The sequence below is a fragment of the Elephantulus edwardii genome, unplaced genomic scaffold (genome assembly GCF_000299155.1).
Source record: "Elephantulus edwardii isolate Elephantulus edwardi_28Jun2011 unplaced genomic scaffold, EleEdw1.0 scaffold00245, whole genome shotgun sequence".
Classification (NCBI taxonomy): Eukaryota; Metazoa; Chordata; class Mammalia; order Macroscelidea; family Macroscelididae; genus Elephantulus; species Elephantulus edwardii.
Window position 1 is genome coordinate 90,378 of NW_006399995.1, and position 19,871 is coordinate 110,248.

The 19,871-nt window shown below is 38.8% G+C and overlaps 1 protein-coding gene across 1 annotated transcript in view; it reads left to right on the forward strand.

The window, feature by feature from the left end:
- Positions 1 to 9,210: 9,210 nt before the first annotated feature.
- Positions 9,211 to 19,871, forward strand: part of ELMOD1 (ELMO/CED-12 domain containing 1) — a 38,130-nt gene continuing 27,469 nt past the window's right edge. The window contains exons 1-4 of the mRNA XM_006899041.1: positions 9,211 to 9,355; positions 9,488 to 9,516; positions 12,350 to 12,447; positions 17,536 to 17,665. Coding sequence (XP_006899103.1) covers positions 9,211 to 9,355; positions 9,488 to 9,516; positions 12,350 to 12,447; positions 17,536 to 17,665 — 402 coding nt within the window. The remainder of the gene's footprint in view (positions 9,356 to 9,487; positions 9,517 to 12,349; positions 12,448 to 17,535; positions 17,666 to 19,871) is intronic.

Consider the following 19,871-nt stretch of genomic DNA (forward strand, 5'->3'; position numbering starts at 1 on the left):
CAGTGGCACAGCATTCAGTATAACAGCTACCCCAGGTTACCTCAGTACAGTGAATTGACAGACCAGTGCTGTACCACTAACAAGAAGAGTATGTATACACATATATAAGTTCTCTCTCTCTCTCTCTCTCTCTCTCTCTCTCTCTCTCTATCTATATATATATATATACACACACACACAGACACCTACACAAGTATTTAAAATTATTGTGTTACCAGCATTAAAACAAATAAACAAAAACTGAAAACTGCTTCCACTCCCTCACTCTCTCATTGAATGTGTGAACCTCAATATTTTTTCTAGGCAGTTTCCTATAGATGACTCTGACTAGAAACTACTGTGAAGCCAAAGTTAGGGATCCCATCTGTCCTGTTCCATTGCTTTTCAAGGCCAGCCCTTTGGCTGCTTCACTGTTTACCAAGCCTTTCTAGTAGAGAATTAACAGGGTGAATGTAAGTCAGGAGCACTCGGTAGTGAATGTTAGTTTGAATGTCTTCATTTAACAAATTTGTTTTTAATTTTTGCTTCAAAGTGTGTCATTTATGCCTATTGTCCAGGTTGTTCTCGCCCTCCTTGTTTTCTGTCTTGATGAGAAGTATTATCTCTTCTCTACCTCTGTAACACCCTGGTAATTTTTCTTTTATAGGATTATTATACTGTTCATCAACTTTTTGCTTTTATTGGAATTTCCCTCTCTAGACTGTAAGCTCCTTGTTGACAGGGGTACTGTATTTTGTTATGTGCCATAGAGTTGACAACTCAAAAAGCAACCCTGAGAACAATGGCTGTGAACTCTGCCCTATCCTGAGCCAACCTTATTCTCTCCAACACACCTGACCCCTTGCCACAGTCACTGTGTCAAACTACTGTGTCTTCCCCTCTTGCACTGATCCTCCACTCTTCCAAGTATGATGTCCTTCTCCAAGGACTGATACCACCTCTCATTCCCACCTCACCACAACAGCCCAAAGTATGTAAGACAGTTTCAAAACCTGGCTTTCATGGAACATCCTGGTTTCACCCCCTCCAGGACAGACTGTTCTCTTGGCAGTTCATAACTCTTCTTGGAATGTTAATGACTCTTCGCCAGTACTACTGCTCAAAGGCATTGATTTTTCATTTCTCATCTTTAGTCATTGTCCAGCTCTGAGATGCAGAGCAAGCAATTGAGAAGACCATGGCTTGGATCAAGTGTACCTTAGTCTTTGGACTGACTTAGTTGATCTTTAGCTTTAACAACAGATTCCCCCAATGCAACTGATGTTTTGATTTCCTGACTGCTGGTGCCAAGAGTGTTGATTGTGGATCCAAGCAAGATGAAACAACTTCAGTCTTTTCTCCATCTAGCATGATGCAACCTCTTGGCCTGGTCGTGAGAATTTTTGTTTTCTTGGTATTGAGATGGATGGTTTACAACAAAATTAAGTTGCTTACTCCTGTTTCTTTTTTTCTCCTCCCATAATTCCCACTTTCTCCCTCTCATTCTACTTGTTTTGCATTTCTTCAAGTCAGTAAAGGAATAAACTGCCCTTCAATTAACATTGTTTCCCAATTAAGTTCAGTTGTCCTCCCTTTAATTATTTTAGATTTTTAACTGAATAGATAATGATGTTTCATAATCTTGAGAATATTCTGTAACCAGGTGATTTTCAAATTGAATTATTTATTGACTGCTTTTTAAATGGTATGAGCCCCTTTCTTTATCCCTGCAGATTGTGAGGCCTAAGGCTGATGAAGGATTATTCATGATGCCCTTCTTCGCCCCCCCCCCTTTTGATGGGATTTTTCCAAATTATTGATGAGTACTGATGTCAATTTGAAGACTAAGCTGTGCTGTCAGACCATGGTCTTTTCAGTCACTTGTTATGCATCTGCGAGTTGGACAATGAATAAGGATGACTGCTATGCCTTTGATCTGTGGTGTTGGATAACAGTGCTGAATATCCCTTAGATTGTGAAAAGAACAAACAGATATCTTGGAAAAAGTGCAGCCAGTGTGCTCCTTGGAAGCAAAGATGATGACATATTTTGAGTATGTTGCTAGAGAGGCCAGTCTTTGAACATCATGCTTAGAAAGGTGGAGGGATGGCAAAGGAGAGGATGTCAAACCAAGTGGATTGAGGCAGTGACTTCAGCAATGGGCTCAAGTGTGTAAGAGATTGGGAGGTTGACTCAGGATAGAATAGGGTTCAGGTTGGCTGTTTGTTGGGTCATATATGCTCAATTAAACCTAACAGTAGCATTACTTATATATATTTAGATAGAAATGATTTCATTTTGGCTCTCTAAGAGATATTTTATTTACTAATAAAAATTATAGTTGATATTACATTGAAATGCTTTCCTAGTGCCTATGTTGCTTCTCTCTTATTAATAAACCAATGAAAACTATTATTTAAATAGTAAAAGACTTGATATTAAAGAATAAATCATATATTAGTAAACCACAGAGTATATATTTGTCTGTATAGTATATATTTGACATTTTAAATAGTAATAAATCATTTATAAATTAACATAAGCCTCCTATTCCTTCAAAGAAAGAGAATAAGCCATTTAGTTATTTATGACTCCAAGGATCTTACAATCCTTTACTTCTCTCTAGATCCTTTGATAAAATGTCCCAGTAGTGTAAAAACATTGTCTTTTGCTGTGGTAATAGGATGTGGACTGACAGAGATCCAAGGAAACTCTGGTGACTTACTAGGTAAGGAGTTGGACTGCCAACACAAAGGCAGGTGGTTTGAATTCACCAGCTGCTCCACAAGAGGAAGATGAGCAATTTCCTCTCAATGTGTGATTACAGCCTCTGAAAACAAGCTGGAGGGTCAGCCGAGTCACTTCTGATTTACAGTACATAACTACAACAACAACAATATGAAGGTGACTAATGCCCTGGAGCCCCAAATAACTGGGTGTGAGATGTTGGCGCTGTCCTTCCTATGTGGGGCAGGAAAGAAGCAAAGAGAGTGTGTGTGTGTGTATGTGTGTGTGTGTGTGTGTGTGTGTGTGTGTGTGTGATCGTGAGATCACATTTCCAGTTCATCATCAGGTCCTCTCTAACCTCTCTTCCTAGAAGGAAGATCTCATAGAGAAAACTCAGTTACCAAGGCCAGATAGCTATTGAAAAGTTAAATCCAGTGGATTGCTATTACTCCAAATTAGCAACTTCAGTGGAGCAACCAAAAGAATAACAGAATTTCTTCTATTCAGAAAGTTAATTAAATAATGGGGGGGGGGGTAGTACTCTTCTCTATGGTCATTTAAATACAAACAATTTAATTTAGGACACTGTGATTTGAACCAGGTACTGTGGTTATTTTTGTATGTATCCTATCAATAGTATGCTTCTTATTTATTACAGGATTTCTTCAAGCAAGAATTAACTCTTATTAGCACATTCCTTGAAACTGTTCAAAAATAAGCCACTTTTTCCATATTGTTCCAAAAGAAGACGTCAGAGTCCCAAATTTAAGGTGACGGAGTAGTGTTACACCACAGGTATCCGCCCCCCTCACCCTGCAGTGCAGAGACGACATGGTTCCAGAGACAGCACCTGTTTTTCAGTTCCCCAACCCTGCTAAATGGATTCCCTGGGCAAATCACCACAAAACAGGCACACACTCTTCTTTACTGGTGGAGATTTGATCCATTTTTAATAATTTACTTTGGGTAGCTATTCTGGTTGAAGCTAGAGATTGAATGTTAAAGGCTGTAAGTGATCATAATTGCTTTATGGAAGGACATTACTGCTGTGTGAACTCCCTTCACAGAGCCATAAACTTTGCTCTGCAATGTATTAATAAATGGCAGTTGCTGAAAATGTTGGAGCTAGAACACAGATCATCTCCTTGTTGCATCAGAAGCTCCTTGTGCTTAAGCATTTGCATTCACTTTAGGAAACTGCAGTAACGCTCTGGAAGTCACACCGTAACCCATGATTCAAAAACAGAAACAGACATACACAGAGCACTCATTTATTAAACAACAGAATATCCCAGTCACTGTTTTCTCCTTGTAGTCTTGAGAATCTGATTTTTTGTTTCTAGGAAATCTAACAGATTTTCAATAATGAGTTGAGAATCTTCTTTCAGCACTAAGTCAGTCCAGTGTTGGTGGCATAGACCGTAGGCGGTTGGTTGCACTGCTGCCAACCCAGGAGAGGTGTCTCCGTGCTGGTTCAAATCTACCAGTGTCTCCACGGGAGAAAGATGGACAGACTCCTCCCATGTGATTTACTGCTTTTGAAAAGCGTCTGGAGAGTTAGCTTTGAGTTGATTCTGACTCAGTGGCAAGGAGTTTGAGGGTTTATTTGCATTTTTTTTCTTTTAATGTTATGAAGGGGCAGGGCACAAAGCAGCATATTCCCCAACTAAAACTGCACTTACTGATTTGCTAGCTCAGGCAGAGAGAATAAGAGGAGCAGAGCCCTAAATGTCCTGAACAAGGATTCAGATGATCAAAAGGATGTGACTGTAATTCTTACTCTAAGAGCAGGAGCCAAGGGGGATTAGGGCCTGTGCAAAAGGAAGCAAATGAGATCAGTTTCACAGAATATATTCGAGATGCCACCTCCCAGGGCATGTGAACAGAAACATGAGAAGGTGAAGCAAAGGAAATTCAAAGGAGAGGATGCCAATGAAACCAGAAGGCTTTAAATCCAGATAAGAAACAAGCAAACCTTTCTTGTTTCCTTTTCTTTCTTTTTTAGAAAACCATCCTCTGATTCCCTAAATATCCATTTCTTGATTTATTCCTGGCCAGAGTAAATTTGCCAAACCAATTTAAAGTTCTCCAAAATCTTTTAACTGTTTGTATTGTTATGCTTTGGACCCTTGGCACAAACATTACCACTTAAGGATGTTAGTAGATCCCAGTATTTAAGAAGTGAGCTCCTGGCAGCAGGTGATGGTGGGGAATAGTCATCGCAGATGCTTATATAGACATTTGGTGAACTGGCCTTTTAATGAGATAGCAAGGTGGACACTGTTTCTATTATCAAAATAAGGGGAAGCCTTATTTTATTTTCATTTCTCACTTTTTATCTCATCTGTGTCCTGCCTGAAGCAGGTTACGATCTAGACACAGTGTGAATGACATAAATCAAACACCTTTGATCTAGTGTGCTGACCCTTGACAGTATATCCAGCATAGTAAGTTGATATTTTAATGTAATATTTGTGGGCACATTGGTCCATTAGCAAAACAGAGGAAAAAAATAAAAAGGAATCCTGGATGATGAATATCGTTATCAGGACTGTTGACCTAGAAAATACAAGAGGGGAAGCCATGTTGTGAATGTCCCTTCATAATTGAAATGGACATTTTTCTGTCATGATTTGGGAACTTGTGTGTGTGGTCATGTGACGAGGATGTGCTGTACCTTACAGAGTGATGAGCCCTGAGGCATAACATTTCGTCCTTAACCTCCCACTGTGGACATCTCTAGGTTTGGTAAAGTGAACATCCTTGAGAGAGAGAAAATAAACAGCACAATGACGTTTTTCTCCTTTATGTAAGACAATCTTGATTTTGATGCAAAACCATTCCCAAACCTTTTTTGGTTTTCTTTCTCTCTTTTCTTGTATGTAAGGAAGCCAGTGGGAGAAATTACAGGTGGGCTTAAGTTACTTTACGTCTGGAAACTTGCTAACACCTGGGATGACACATCTAGTCTTAGACCACATCTTGGATAGATGTGTGACCTGACACATCTGATCACATGGGCCAATGCTGTGGTTTTATTTAAGTTAGAATATGGTCTGGTGATTTTCACCCTACATGGGATGAATACAAAGATATTCTATAAATAATTATAAGAATTTTTTTGTCAAAGAATATTTAGAACTCCAAGAACCTGACTTATCATGAGATTTTTGCCTACAATGGAGTCCTTATACACAACCTTGAAAAAGGCTTCATTTGAGGTGTTGGCCCATGTGTGAGACTGGGTTTGCGTAAAACTACACATGGGTACCCATCAGGACAAGTATTGTGGAAGGCTCTTATTCTTGATTGTCCAGTACCTTCCATTACTTATTATTGATATTTGGCTAATGGCTAGTCAGTTCAGTATTTTCTTTTCTTGCTCTATTTTCTTTTAAATAAATGTGGCTGCCCAGTATATGCATTCCTCACTTTTTGACATGATCACATTTCAAATAATAACGTGAAAATCTATAGTATGCAGATATAGAGGATGAATACCTCATTGCATGACTGTCGAATTACATTGTTAGAGAAACTAAGAATCCTGGCCCAGCCCAGGTGACACATGTTGGAAACAGCTCATAGCTGACCCTCCAGCGAGTTTTCAGAAGCAGTTAATCGCATAGGAGGAGACTGCTCCCCTTTCTCCCACAGAACAGTTGGTGGACAGCCTTAACCGTTCTAGACAGCATTATGCCCACTTTGCATCTCACCATTTATTACTGCCAGACAAACATCAATAATGTGTGAAACAGGCAGGTAATAGATTTTTTACTTGTCATAAATGAAAAATGACAGATAACAAATTAGTCAATAAGGAATACATGCAATTGGGAGAAAGTGGAAAACTTTCTAAGGCAGCACGTTGATGTTTTAGAAAACTCACTCATCCCATTAAAATGTTTTGCTAAATTTCTTTTTAAGGATTACTGATTTTTGGAAGTTGTTAACCTAAATCCCAACAGATCTTAGAACATATTTTAAGAATGGTTGAATGTCAGACTTTACATCATATTAAATAAATTTATTCTCTTTAATAGAATATGGTTGATTTTATTATTAGCTGACTTCAGAAATTTTATATGTACTTTGAAATAACTTTTGGTGATGAGTATATCCATTTCATTATCATACCTTTTTAAAATACAAATTAATGCATATTTATTATAACATACTTAAAATATACTTTATAAAAAAAGAAAGTAAAATTACCTATAATTCCATAATTCCCATAAACCCAGGAAAAATCACTAATAGCACTTTTTTTGTGTGAATCCTGGAAGGCTGTCCCACTACCACTCCTATTTATACATACATGGCCATTAAAATGTTGTTTTATTTTTTTCACCAGAAAGGCAAATCATTATATATATATGGCTTTGTAACTTTTCTCACTTGATAAACATATTATTTATACTTTTCATGTTACTAGGTATTCTAGGACATAATTCTGTTTCCTGGAAAACATAGTATTATTTTATCTTTTTATAATATCTTGACTGTTCCCTTTTATTGCCTTTGTGAAAAATCAACCCTAAACCTTCCTCTGTATGAGTCTATCTGCTAGGATTTTTAAAAACAAAACCATTGAGAATGTTGGAACCAAGTAACTGGAAGATGATATCTAGGTATGGATCACATCACTGAGGCTAATGGTTAGCTAAGCTATTGTTGTTGTCATTGTTGTTATGTGCCTTCAAGTCACCTGTGACTCATAGCGACCCTATGTACAACAGCCCTAAACCTTGCTCTATCCAGTGCCAATCTTACTGTCTCTGACACACTTACCGCCATTACCCCAGCCACTGAATCAATCAATCTCATCGAGGGTCTTCCTCTCCTGTGTTGTCCCTCCACCCTCCCAAGCATGATGTCACTCTCCAAGCACCAGTCCCTCCTTGCAACATGCCCAAAACATGCCAGACGAATCTTCAGAATCCTTGCCTCCAAGGAGCAGCCTGGTCTCACCCTCTCTAGAATGAACTTGTTTGTTCTCCTAGCAGTCCATGATATATTCAGTGCTTTTCTCGAGGACAATGACTAGGGATAATAGAAGGAGAATTGCTGCCTTTGAGCTGTGGTGCTGGAAAAAGTGTTTTGAATATACCTTGAACTGTTAGCAACTCTAGTTTATCTAAATAGCCCTGTAATACTTTATTACAGTATTTTCTGAATGTCTTTTGAAAGGAAGTAAGAAATAGTTCTGCCCCGTAGAAATGCATCCTACAAAAAGTAGATGGGGCAACAACCAGAATGTAAACTTTTAGATAACAGCTCCTCTTTCTGAAAACCCACTGCAGGGTCAGCTATAAGTCAGTTCTGACTTGGAGACACAGAACAACTGCAACAACTACTTTACCTCTAATAGATAGAGTCTTTTAAAGAGAGCAAATTGAAGTGGTAGGTTCTCGTGATAAGAATAGTTGCATTTAAAGGCAGCCCAAACAACAAATTAACGTATATTTGAAATTTGTGACAGAGCTCTGCTGACCTTGTAGTAAGGAATTGCTCTGCCAATCCAAAGGCACATGGTTCAAACCCACCAGCTACTCCAAGGGAGAAAAATGGGCAGTCCTCCTCCCATACAATTTACTGTCTCTGAAAACCTGCTGAAGGGTTAGCTATGAGTCAGTTCCAATTCAATAGAACTTAACAACAAAAATGTATGTCTAAGGACAGAATTGGTGACTAGATAATTTATAGTTGTTGTAGGATTATCAGAATGAGATAGAATTTACACAAAAGAAAACCTTCCTTAGCAGAAGCCAAAGACAAACTTCATGTTAGGCAGAGTATTTGAAATGTTTAAATCAGTGTTTTCACCTCTGAGGGGAATCAAAGGTCCTGTTTAGTGAGCTGGTGAGGATGCCATCCAGCAAGTTCAGAGCATGCTGGGGTTGGTCAGCAGAGAAGACAAGTGACTCCACTACCAAGTCCTCATGCATAGCACTGCCTAAGGGGAAAGCAGAGCGGAAGGAAAGAAATACAAGAGCAAGTAAGGCATAAGGTGGGACGCAAGAAGGAAGGGCTGAAAAATAAGCTACAGCAAACTGAGAGGCTGTCCACAAAGGCAGAAAAAAATTGCCACGGCATGCTCTCTCCCCATATTTAAGATGAGACACAATTCCTGAGACACAGCAGCGTTAAAGAATTCTGTCTGCATGGTACTGAATGTGCTTAAGCAATGGTTGAAAGTCAGACAATAAAGAATTCTGCTATTTCACTTTCACTGGATTGGGATATACAAGAATAAGGCAGTCTGGGGTTGCTTGAAATCATAGTGGTTACCTTCACACATATCTCAGGCATCTCAGTCAGGGGTTTTGTAGCCTCAGATGAGGTCATATGGGATTAGGAAAAATAAATATACTTGCAGACCCAGAACTCCAATGACTGATTTTTCTCCTGGGGCATTTCCCCCCCTGCTGGTGGTGGTCGCTTTGTTGCTTTGTTCTCTTCCAGAGTTCTATTGGAAGGGTGCTGTCTTTTGTTTTTGACAGAATGTTGATCCAGGTGTGCCTGTATTTTTACTGTAAGTTTCTGTGGCGCTGTCTGAAATTTGTAATGAGGAAGCTGACAGGAAGATGTGAGCTGCAACGCATCTGTTACAGTACTAAGCCTGGAGCTTCTAGAACCATGAAAATCGGTAAGCAGGAAATCAAGAAGTGAGCAAAGTATAAAGTTGGGTTGAGGGGTGTGGTGTTCTATTTCAGTATAATGCTTTTAAACCATTTGTAAAGAGTAATTTTTAATGAAAAATTTGTTATCCCTTTAACAGAAACATCACTGAGGGATTCAAAAAGTAAGGTAAGTAAAATGGTTGCTGTAACTTCAGTAACTTTCCATGTGGAGGTTTACCTCGATCAAAAAAGTGAGAAGACGTCAAGAAGCAAACATATATTATGATGAGGAATACTAATACAAAGTAAAAAGAAAAAATGGTTTATCCTGAATCTCTGTTCTTTTGAAATGAAAACATTACATGTGCATTTCTAGGCAGATTTGTGGGGCGTTTCTTATTGCATTGTTAAATCAGTCATTTTTTATACATCTCTCCAAATCATAAAATAAAAACCCCTTGAAAACAGAAACATTATTAACTCTCTGGTATCTCTTGAATATCCCCATCATTAAACTTTATATGTAACTTCTTAGCCGGAACCACGCAATCTGAGGGAGGGTGACACTGGGCCTAGGGCCCAGGACCATACTCTCAAGGGAACAACATCTAGGTCAACTGACATAAAGTAGTCCATAAAGACACGCTCTCCAGCCGTCTTTGGTGAGTAGCGACTTGGGTTTTAAAAGTTTATGAGTGACCATTTAAGGTGTACCTATTCATCTACCCACATCTGGAGCAAAGAAGAATGAAGACAGACTGTTGGTGCGGAGGACTAATAATAGACCATGTGAACTCCCCCCCCCTTTTTTTCTTTTCTTTTTTTTAAATTATTATTAAATTTTATTAGTTTTAGTGAACATTTACAGAGATTTTGGGCTTTCATTCATTCATTGTTGCACTGTTTTCTCTACCCTCCTCCCCAGTTCGTTCTTCTTCCCCCCCCCGCGAATGTCTGTTTTAATTGTCCAATTGCCACAGTACTTGTCAAAGCCAGTTCTGATTAATCTCCTTTGTCACTGTGTCCTTTGCCATTCCCTATCTCTCCTCCCTGAGAGAGACTTCACCCTGATTCATAAGGAAAAGGGGATGGTGTATTATTCTCTTACCTACTTCCTGCTGAAAAGGGACGCTGTAGGTTTCAGGGTGAAGAACTTCTCTCACTACTCTAAAGGGCCCCTTTGGCAGTAGACCATGTGAACTTAAGTCTTCTTGACACTGAGGCCAGAAGAACTAACTGATGTCCAGCTCCCACTGCTGACAACTTTGGAGGAGAATAGAGAATCCTGCTGCTGCTGTTGTTGTTAGGTGCTGTCAAGTCGAGTATGACTCATAGCAACCCTATGAACAAAAGATTTGAACCCTGTTCTATCCTGAGCCATCCTCACACTTCCCGACACACAAGAGCCCATTGCAGCAGTCATTATATCAATCCACCTGGTTGGGGGTCTTCCTCTCCTTTGCTGACCCTCCACCCTTCCCAATATCATGTCCCTCTCCAAGGGATATCTCCTCTTAGCAACATGCCAAAGTATGTGAGGTGAAGCCTCATTCTTGCTTCCAAAGAACACTCCTGGCTGTACTCTCTCTAAGACATACCTGTTTGTTGTCTTGCCCATCCATGGGATGTTCAGTGCTCTTCTCCAATACCACAGCCCATGAGAGAGTGGGAGAAAATTAGAGAACACAGTTAAAAGGAAAAAAAAAAGATCAAGTTTACTAGTGTCTGATGGACAATGATGGAAACCCTGAGACTATCCTACCCCTTGGAGCTGGAAATGAGTTTAAAACTATAGTTCACCTTTAAGACAAGCAGTGAACAAATCTTTTAGCCACATATTCAGTATTATTTCAGTGAACAATTACCATGTAAGGTTGCATTCCTTAAAACCATATGAAATCAAAACCATATAAGATGTGACCGTAGCCCAGGAATAAAGCGCAGAGAGCAGAGGAAGGAAGAGGAGACACAGTAAACACGGGGAGAAGCGGTGCTGTTTATGGGGATTGTGTTCAGTAGCATGAAACAAAATGTGTCTGAGCTGTTGAAGGAAAAGCCTGTTGCTCTGTAAACTTTCACTCAAAGGACAAGTAAAAGTAAGAAAACATCTGTTTAAGTTCTTCCGGTATAACTCAGCAGGTGAGTGTGCTGGCTTGTATAGCACATAGCTGAGACAGAAAGAACATCTTCAGGTTTTTTCATGATTCCTGATTATTTCATTTCCTTATTTAATTTCAACATCCTTGAGATTGTCTGCCCCTATACATAATGCAGGTCAGACATGGGGATGGATCACTGCTGACTATTTCACTGGAGCTTCTTTGCAGGGAAGTTTGAGGGTGAACACATGACTCCTAAGAAACTATTTGAATCCAGCTGGACAACTTACTTCACCTCCCTTCAATCTCTTTACAGTAGAGGGTAGCTAAATGCAAGAATGAAAAGACTGTGTGATGCTTCCCAAAGCTTGAAGCTCAATAAATGGTATCTGCTAAAAAAAATTGTCTGCCCCATACACTTCATTCTTTAGTTGTGGACATACTGCCCACTGACAAAGGAAAACATGCTGGGTCAGGAAAAAGAAAGTGGACCTCATTATAAGTAAGTTGAAATGGGAAAAGAAAGGGAAAAAAAAACCCCAAACAGCTGTATGCAGTTCTGTTTTATGTTATATAATACTAAGTTATATACTTTCTAGTGTGCAACTGTCAAGTTTATTTTTTCAAATTTTATTTGAGTGAAAATTTACAATTTATATTGCATTATCATTCATAGGTATTTTGTTTTATAACATTAATTACAATATCCCATCAAACACCTTAGGATATATTGTATTGCCTCTCCCTTCACCTAACACGTCTGTTTATCAATTTAGCACTCATGTACATGAAAACAATTTTTACTATAAGGGTTTTTTTTATCTTCATGTAGAACATTAAATATTTGAAAGCTCTGTCCAAGCAGCCTGCTTAAATCACTAGTGCTTCCGACCAGGCAATTGATTGAAATGTGTTTTTCAGCTGTTGCAGACTTCAGTCAGCGTTCACCCTGACGCCATTGAAAAAACTATAGACGACATCATGGAACTGAAAAGGATCAACCCTGACGTAAATCCACAGTAAGAATATACTCTTACATTAGGAATATAAAGTGCAAGTCTTATGGCCTCATACTTAGTATTTTAGTGTATCGCTCATGAGCTTGCTGATTTGCTCATCCTCTCTCTTCTTCTTTCTGCCTCTATCTACCTAGAATAATTATCTGCAGTGTTTTGCTTTTCAGATGAAGAACAAAGAAACATAGAAGTGGCTTTTGTGTGTTTGTAACTGGCAACAACTTTATTATATATACTTCTATCGTTATTTATGCTTATGCTTCCAAGGTTTGAGAAGGATAAGAAATTTGACAGATGCCCCTGAAGTTGAAAGTTGTGATGAAAGGAGACCATTCATCAGCAGGCAGTCTGTGCAATGCTAGTGTTTTACACTAACAGTAAATGTTCAAGTTGTAAAGGTGCCTGAACTGATGGTGCTTCATCAAGAACACACCTTCAGCTCTTGACAGGCTGATGTGGTTGTCAAGAAGATAAGTTTGTGTAGGAGGGAAAATGGTTTTTATACAAGACTTAAGAACTTTATAATTTAGTCATCTTGTCTTGGAAGTATTAAAATGCATTTGGCAATGTGCATGACATTTAAAATTAGCTTGATGTTTTCTCTTGAGTACAGCAATTTTTCAGTTAAATTTGGGGCTAAGAACATTGAATAGAATGAATTCTGATTGCAGATATATAGAGAGAGATGGTTTAGGTAGGTAATAATCAAGCTGTCTTTTAAATATCCATGTTGAACTGCAGTTGATGGGAATTTTAGAGTACACTTTGCCTAGAAGGTCTGTCCCTTGGAGGAATTCTGGGTATTAGCTTTCCAGGGGTCATCACAAAATCCCATTTCTTTCTGGCCTCCATAGCATGCTTCTGCAGCCACATCAGCTGATTAGTCACCTTTTCCATATTGAACCATTAAAGGTTGATTTCATTATGCTGTCTTGTTGAAGTGCTCTGACATATTTTATTCCTCAGGGAAAGTGATAAAAAGGCAATTCATTCTCAATTATATTGAACCAGAAATGTAAGGCTGCAGCTTACATGAGGGATAAGTTAGTCTTATAATGATATTTAGAGACTGGATTAGACTTACTAGCAAATATTTTTCTATGGCTTTTCTTTGAAAGTTATACAAGTTTCATCCAGTATCATTTTCTTACCATATATTCTTTTCTTTATCTTTGGGAAAAGATAAAGATAAAACTATTGTAGGTAAGAGGTTTGATTTTACATCTGAATATGGAATCTGTTGCCTTTTTTTTTTAGGTCAATATTGGCAAGATCTGAATTTTCAAAATTAACTGCTTCTCTGCAAAAAAAAAAAAAAATTCCAAAGAGATAAAAGAGAAGGATAGAGGAGATATAAATTATAAAGATTTTTTCCCTTTTTTTATTTTATTAAATTTTATTAGTTTTAATGAACATTTACAGAGATTTTGGGTTTTCATTCATTCATTGTTGCACTGTTTTCTCCACCCTCCTCCCCAGTTCGTTATTCTTCCCCCCCCATGTCTGTTTTAATTGTCCAATTGCCACAGTGCTTGTCAAAGCCAGTTCTGATTAATCTCCTTTGTCAGTGTGTCCCTTGCCATTCCCTATCACTCCTCCCTGAGAGAGACTTCACCCTGATTCATAAGGAAAAGGGGATGGCGTATTCTCTTAGCTACTTCCTGCTGAAAAGGGATGCTGTGGGTTTCAGGGTGAATGTCTTCTCTCACTACTCCAAAGGGGCCAGTAGGAAACACATAGACTATTATGGAGATTGATTTTGGAATTTAGATGCACTGTTATCAATTGTGCTTAGCCGTACATGTTCATATCCTTGAAGATGTATCATGGAAGTGTTGCAGCCTAGAAGATATAAATTTAACTAACAAGTTAAAAGTGCACGAGTGAAAAGCAACAATATTCTGAGTAGAGGTTCTAATAGTGGCACAAATCAAGTTACAGAGGTAAGGTGGTTCCATTGCCATCCTTACTCTAACTTAATTATTTTTTTAACTTAAATTTGTTATTAATTTCAGTGAAAATTTACAGAGGCTTTGGATTTCCATTCATTCATTGTTGTAGATTTGTCCCCTCCCAGGGCTTCCCCCTACCAGACATTACCCTCTTGGCAAAGTAAAAGAAAAGATTCATTATTTTACAAACCCTCCCCCAGGTCCACTCCACCATGTAGCCATCGCTCTAGACTATATTATTATTAAACTTACTTTGAAGTGCTCCTTATAGTGATGCTAAAAATTTCTCTAGTGAAATATTCTGCCCTTCTTGCCCCCACCTTTTATTTTTTCACTCTTCTATTCCTCAGAATTAATTCTCTTCTCAGTCCTGCATAGATTTTTCTGAATGACCAATGTCACTGTGTTCTTTTCCTAAAATTTAACTGTCTGATTTCATTTTTCAATATTATAGTAGCAGGGAATTAGAAATTCACTTTAGTGGCTTTTCATTTTCTTTTTCTTTAGCATCTCTGGGTTATCTGATACAATGCTTTATGTTGTTGCTGTTCTATGCCATTGAGTTGCCTGCGATTCATAGTGATTGTATGTACAACAGCTCTGAACCCTGCTCTATCATGAGCTAAACTTATTGTGCCAGACACACTTATCCCCATTACTCCAGACACTGGATCAGTCCATTTCATCCACAGTCTTCCTCTCTTGTACTGTCCATCTACCCTTCCAAGTATGATATCCCTCTGTAATGACTGGTCCCTCCTTGCAACATGCCCAAAGTATATCAGACGAAGCTTCAGAATCCTTGCCATCAAGGAACAGCCTGATTTTACCCTCTCTAGGACATATTGTTTGTTCCCTTCACAGTCCACGGTACATTCAATATTCTTCTCCAGCACCACAGATTTGTTGTTGAGTGCCCTAGAGTCAGAACCGACTCATAGATGACCCTACAGCGGGTTAGTTGACCCTACAGTGGGTTTTCAGAGGCAGCTAATCTCATGGGAGGAGATTGCCCATCTTTCTCCCATGGAGCATCTGGTGGCCTCGAACCACATGCCTTTGGGATTGCAGCACAGCTTCTTGCCACTGCTGGAGAATCAGTTGAGGCAGTTCTGACTGAATGGCACATAACAACAATAACAATCAGATGGTTTATATCCAGAACAGACTTAGCAAGATAATAAAGTATCTGAAAACAATGCCCCTTGAGGAGTTTGATGGAACAGGGGGCTTTTTTTTAACCCTGGAAAAGATGAGATAGGAAGAGTCACTATCTTCAATAAGCATGGTAGGAGAAAAGTGGAAGTAAATTTGCTCGATATTTTTTAGAGAGAATTTAAATCACAAGCCAGTGCAGTCCAAATAGAATGAGAAAGTTAGCAAAATCGTGAGTAAGTTCTCTTCCTGGTAAGCCTCATCTGTTAGGGACACTCCCAGTGAAATTTTGTTTGTTTGTTTGTTTCTTTTAAATATCCTTCTCTTGACCCAAAGCACCACAGGGCTCTTTGTCCTTCTGTTTCATACACACTTCCTTTTGAAAGGATTTCTGATATGACAGGGATAATGATTATAGCTGCCAGCAAGTCAGTTCTGATTCAGGGCAACCTTATGTACAGCAGAAAAACCCCACTGCTGGGTCCTGCATAATCCGCACAGACGCTGGCGTATTCCTGTCTGCCATTGTGGCTGTTATGCCAGCACATGTCACCAAGGATCTCCCTCACTTCTCTTCTCTCTCTGATAGGAGCACTGGTGACCTAGTGGTAAGAAGCTACACTGCAAACCCAAAGGCATGTGGTTCAAATCCACCAGCTGCTCCACCTGAGAAGGATGGGCAGTCTCCTCCCATGTGATTTACTGCCTCTGAAAGACCCCTCGATGGTCAGCTAGGGGTTGATTTCTACTTGATAGCACACAATAACAACACCTTCTCTAGTGATTGACCCTTTCCGATGAGACAGGTCCAAAGCTAGGGAGTTAGGCAGTGCTCTGCGGTGTGTGGTCCTTAGGTTTTCACTGGCTAAGCTTCAGCAGTAAGTCACCAGGCTTGTGTTTATGGCTAGCCTGGAAAGTCCGCTGAGTCCTGTCCACCAAGACTGGAATATAAAATACCCAGATCATAGGTTCCAGCAGGGTAGCAGCAAATAGCATTCATCAGGAGCTTCTGCAGTATGACAGGCTGACAGAAGAAAGGCAGTTGGAACCAACTCATGGCTGATCCTTCAGTGGTTTCACAGGCAGTAAATTTCTCAGGAGGAAATTGTCCATCCTTCTCCCATGGAGCAGTTGATAGATTTGAACCTCATGCCCTCAAGATTGCGGTGCAGCTTCTTACTACTAGGTCTTCAGAGTTGAAAGGCAGGTGTTATTGTTGTGTGCCATCTAGCCAGAACTAACCCACAGCTGACTCTCCAGCAGAGGAAGGAAGGGACTGTCGGTTACTATCTGTTACTGACTGCAAAGTGAGCTTCCTTGGTTTTTTGTTTGCTTTTTTTAAAAATTATTATTAATTTCAATGAACATCTACAAAGATTTTGGATTTCCATTCATTCATTATTGCATTTTTCTCCCCGCCCCCTTCCCCCAGTTAGCTCTTCTCCTTGAAAAGCAAAAGAAAAACTCCTTCATTGGTATACAATCCCCCCCGCACCCATACCCCTACCCCCACCCCAAATATACTCCACTCTGCAACCCTCATTCCGAACTCTTATGATAATCATAATGCCCTAAAATATATTACTTTTAAACTATTCTCTCCCTCATCAGTTTCAATGTAGTATATATAATTTATCCAGTTTTTCTGTCTTACCCCCACCCTGATGTCAGCCTCATTCTACAACACTGTCACCATATAGTATTTGTCCTTCTGTGACTGAGATATTTCACTCAGCATAATGTCCTCCAGGGTCACCCATTTTAAATAATATTGCATGAGCTTCCTTGTTTTTAAGCCACATGGTCGCAATTTAGCTCAAGAGACTTAGAGGTAAATGTTTACAAGTTTCTTACAGCTGCCATTCAGTAAGAATGGTGTTCACAGTAAACAAATCCTATCTGAGTAATTTATTTTACATTATTTTAACATATAAATATGTGAAATTTCATTCCCTTCATATGTATTTCTTTTTCTACATGTCAGGTTGGGAATCTCTCTTCAAGCTTGCCTCCTGCAAATTGTTGGGTACAGAAATCTTATTGTAGATGTGGAAAAACTACGCAGAGAACCCTATGATTCTGAAAATCCCCAACATGAAGAAATGCTTTTGAAGGTAAGTGTGTGAGCAAATGCTAGCCATTCAGGAAGGCCTGGTGATATTTGCTGAGTGCTTGCTCTTTGCTAAAAATGTGCTGGACGTTGAAATCCAAGGAAGACCAGGACCTGGACACAGTTAAGTAGTTGAGCAGGCTAATTTTCTTGCTAGTTCTGATGTTGGAGGTAAATTTTTCATTAGAAAATCCATGTGAGAAGTTAGGCTGAAAGCCAATTTTCTTTTGTAATCTGAGAAAGCATCAGAGGTGATTGCTGTGGGCTGCCGCATGGGCTCGGCTTGGATAGTTTAGATTGTTTAACATGTGCTAAAAGCCATTTAGGAGAAATAGCATTTGTCAAATAGTGTCCTGGGATTTTCATTTATGACTTTCAATACACATCAAAGAAGATGAAGTTGGTTTCTGCTTCGGCAATTGCCCTCTTGGGAAATTACCCAAGATCTTAATGGTGATTATTCATATAACTTGGAAAAGAGGTACAGGTTTATATCTGACATATTTGAATCATTGAAAAAATAATACAGAGTTACAAGAACAACTTATGACTGTTAAAGTGAAAACTTAAGAATCTTATATAACCTTAGAGTGAATTATACATAAAGCAATGTTAAAATTTTACCTCAGAACATAGAATTTTGAGAAAAACAATACTATTTAAGGCAAATCTTCCAAGCTACTAATCTGAAATGTTTTATAATTTCACTTATGGAAATAGATACTTTTAAGGCTGGCATGCCTCCTTATCCTTTGTAGAATTCCAAGTGGGAGTAACAAATAGGAAGGAAACGTTTGTTTAGCTACCTTAAATATATTTTATTGGAAACATGCCAGTAGAAGCTATCATTTTGAAAATGGATCTCCTTGTGTTTCTGTGTGAAGGAGGCTATGTTTTTGTATATGTTAATAGTTAAGCAGATGATTTATGTTGTTCCTGCTAATTAGTGTCGGATCAATGGGAATCATTAAAAATTAAAGAAGCCTGGTTCTTGGCAATAGCTTTTCTTTTTCTCTTTCTCAGAGCTTAATTTTAGCTAACTTACAGTTTGAATTTGATCCCCTTCTATTTTTTTCTTTCTTTCTGGGCATTTTCTGATAGAGGTAATTGAGTTCCACAAAATGACTTAAAGATATGAAATAAGAAGGGAATAAGAGAGAAAAAAATGTGGTAAAATGAACAGACTAGCTAAAAGTGCGTGGGCAGTTCAGTACAATGGCTGAGATACCCCTAAAATCCGTTCATGACTTTTGGGAAGCTACAATGCACCACTCCGAGCTGATCTGTTTTACATGTTTTGACATGTGACTGGTGGAGGCCTGGTGACATAGTGGGTAAAGAGTTGCACTGACAACCCCAAGGGGAGTGGTTCAAATCTACCAGTGGCACCGTGGGAGAAAGATGGTCAGTCTCCTCCTGTGAAGTTTAGAGCCTTTGAAAACCAACTGGAAGGTCAATGAGTTGTTTTGGTAGCATGTGAGTAGTTTTACAACCAGTATGAATGAATATATGACTTAATGAGATTAATTACAGATATGCCAAAAATGTTTATGATATGACTTATCTGGAGTCATGACTTAAGTATTATGTGTTATCTATTTTGATTGCTACAGCTGAACAAGGTATTCAAGAAGATAGTTATTTTTTTTTCTATAATTATATTTTATTAATTTTCATAAACATTTACAGAAGGAAGATAGTTATTATCTGTAATTTTTTCCACCTAATTTAGTCTTTAAGATTTTTAAATTTATTTTAATGAAAGTTTACATTTCCATTCATGCATAAGTTGTGCACTTTCCTCCCTGTTCACCCCTCACCCCAGTTTGCTTTTCTTTTTGAAAAGTAAAAAAAAAATTATTTCATTGTTACACATCCCATTCCACCCCTACACACACACCCCTGCCCCAGTCCGCTACACTACGCAGTTTTCATTCTGGTACTATCTATATTTTGTAGCTGAGAAAACCATGAGTATTTCCATCTGGGGTCTCACTCACACAACTAGAAAGTTACAGAGCCAGAAGTGTCCACTACTGCATTAGTCCCTTTGTGGAAAGATGTGGGGTTTTTTTTCACCCTCATATCATTTGTAATCTGACAGGGAAAATCTTCTGCAACCACTAAATCTTCCTCATCAAACCTCTCCTCTTTCCATGAGCACCCGGATGTTTCCCATGCTCATCACTGCCAGACTTTTAATTCTGTCA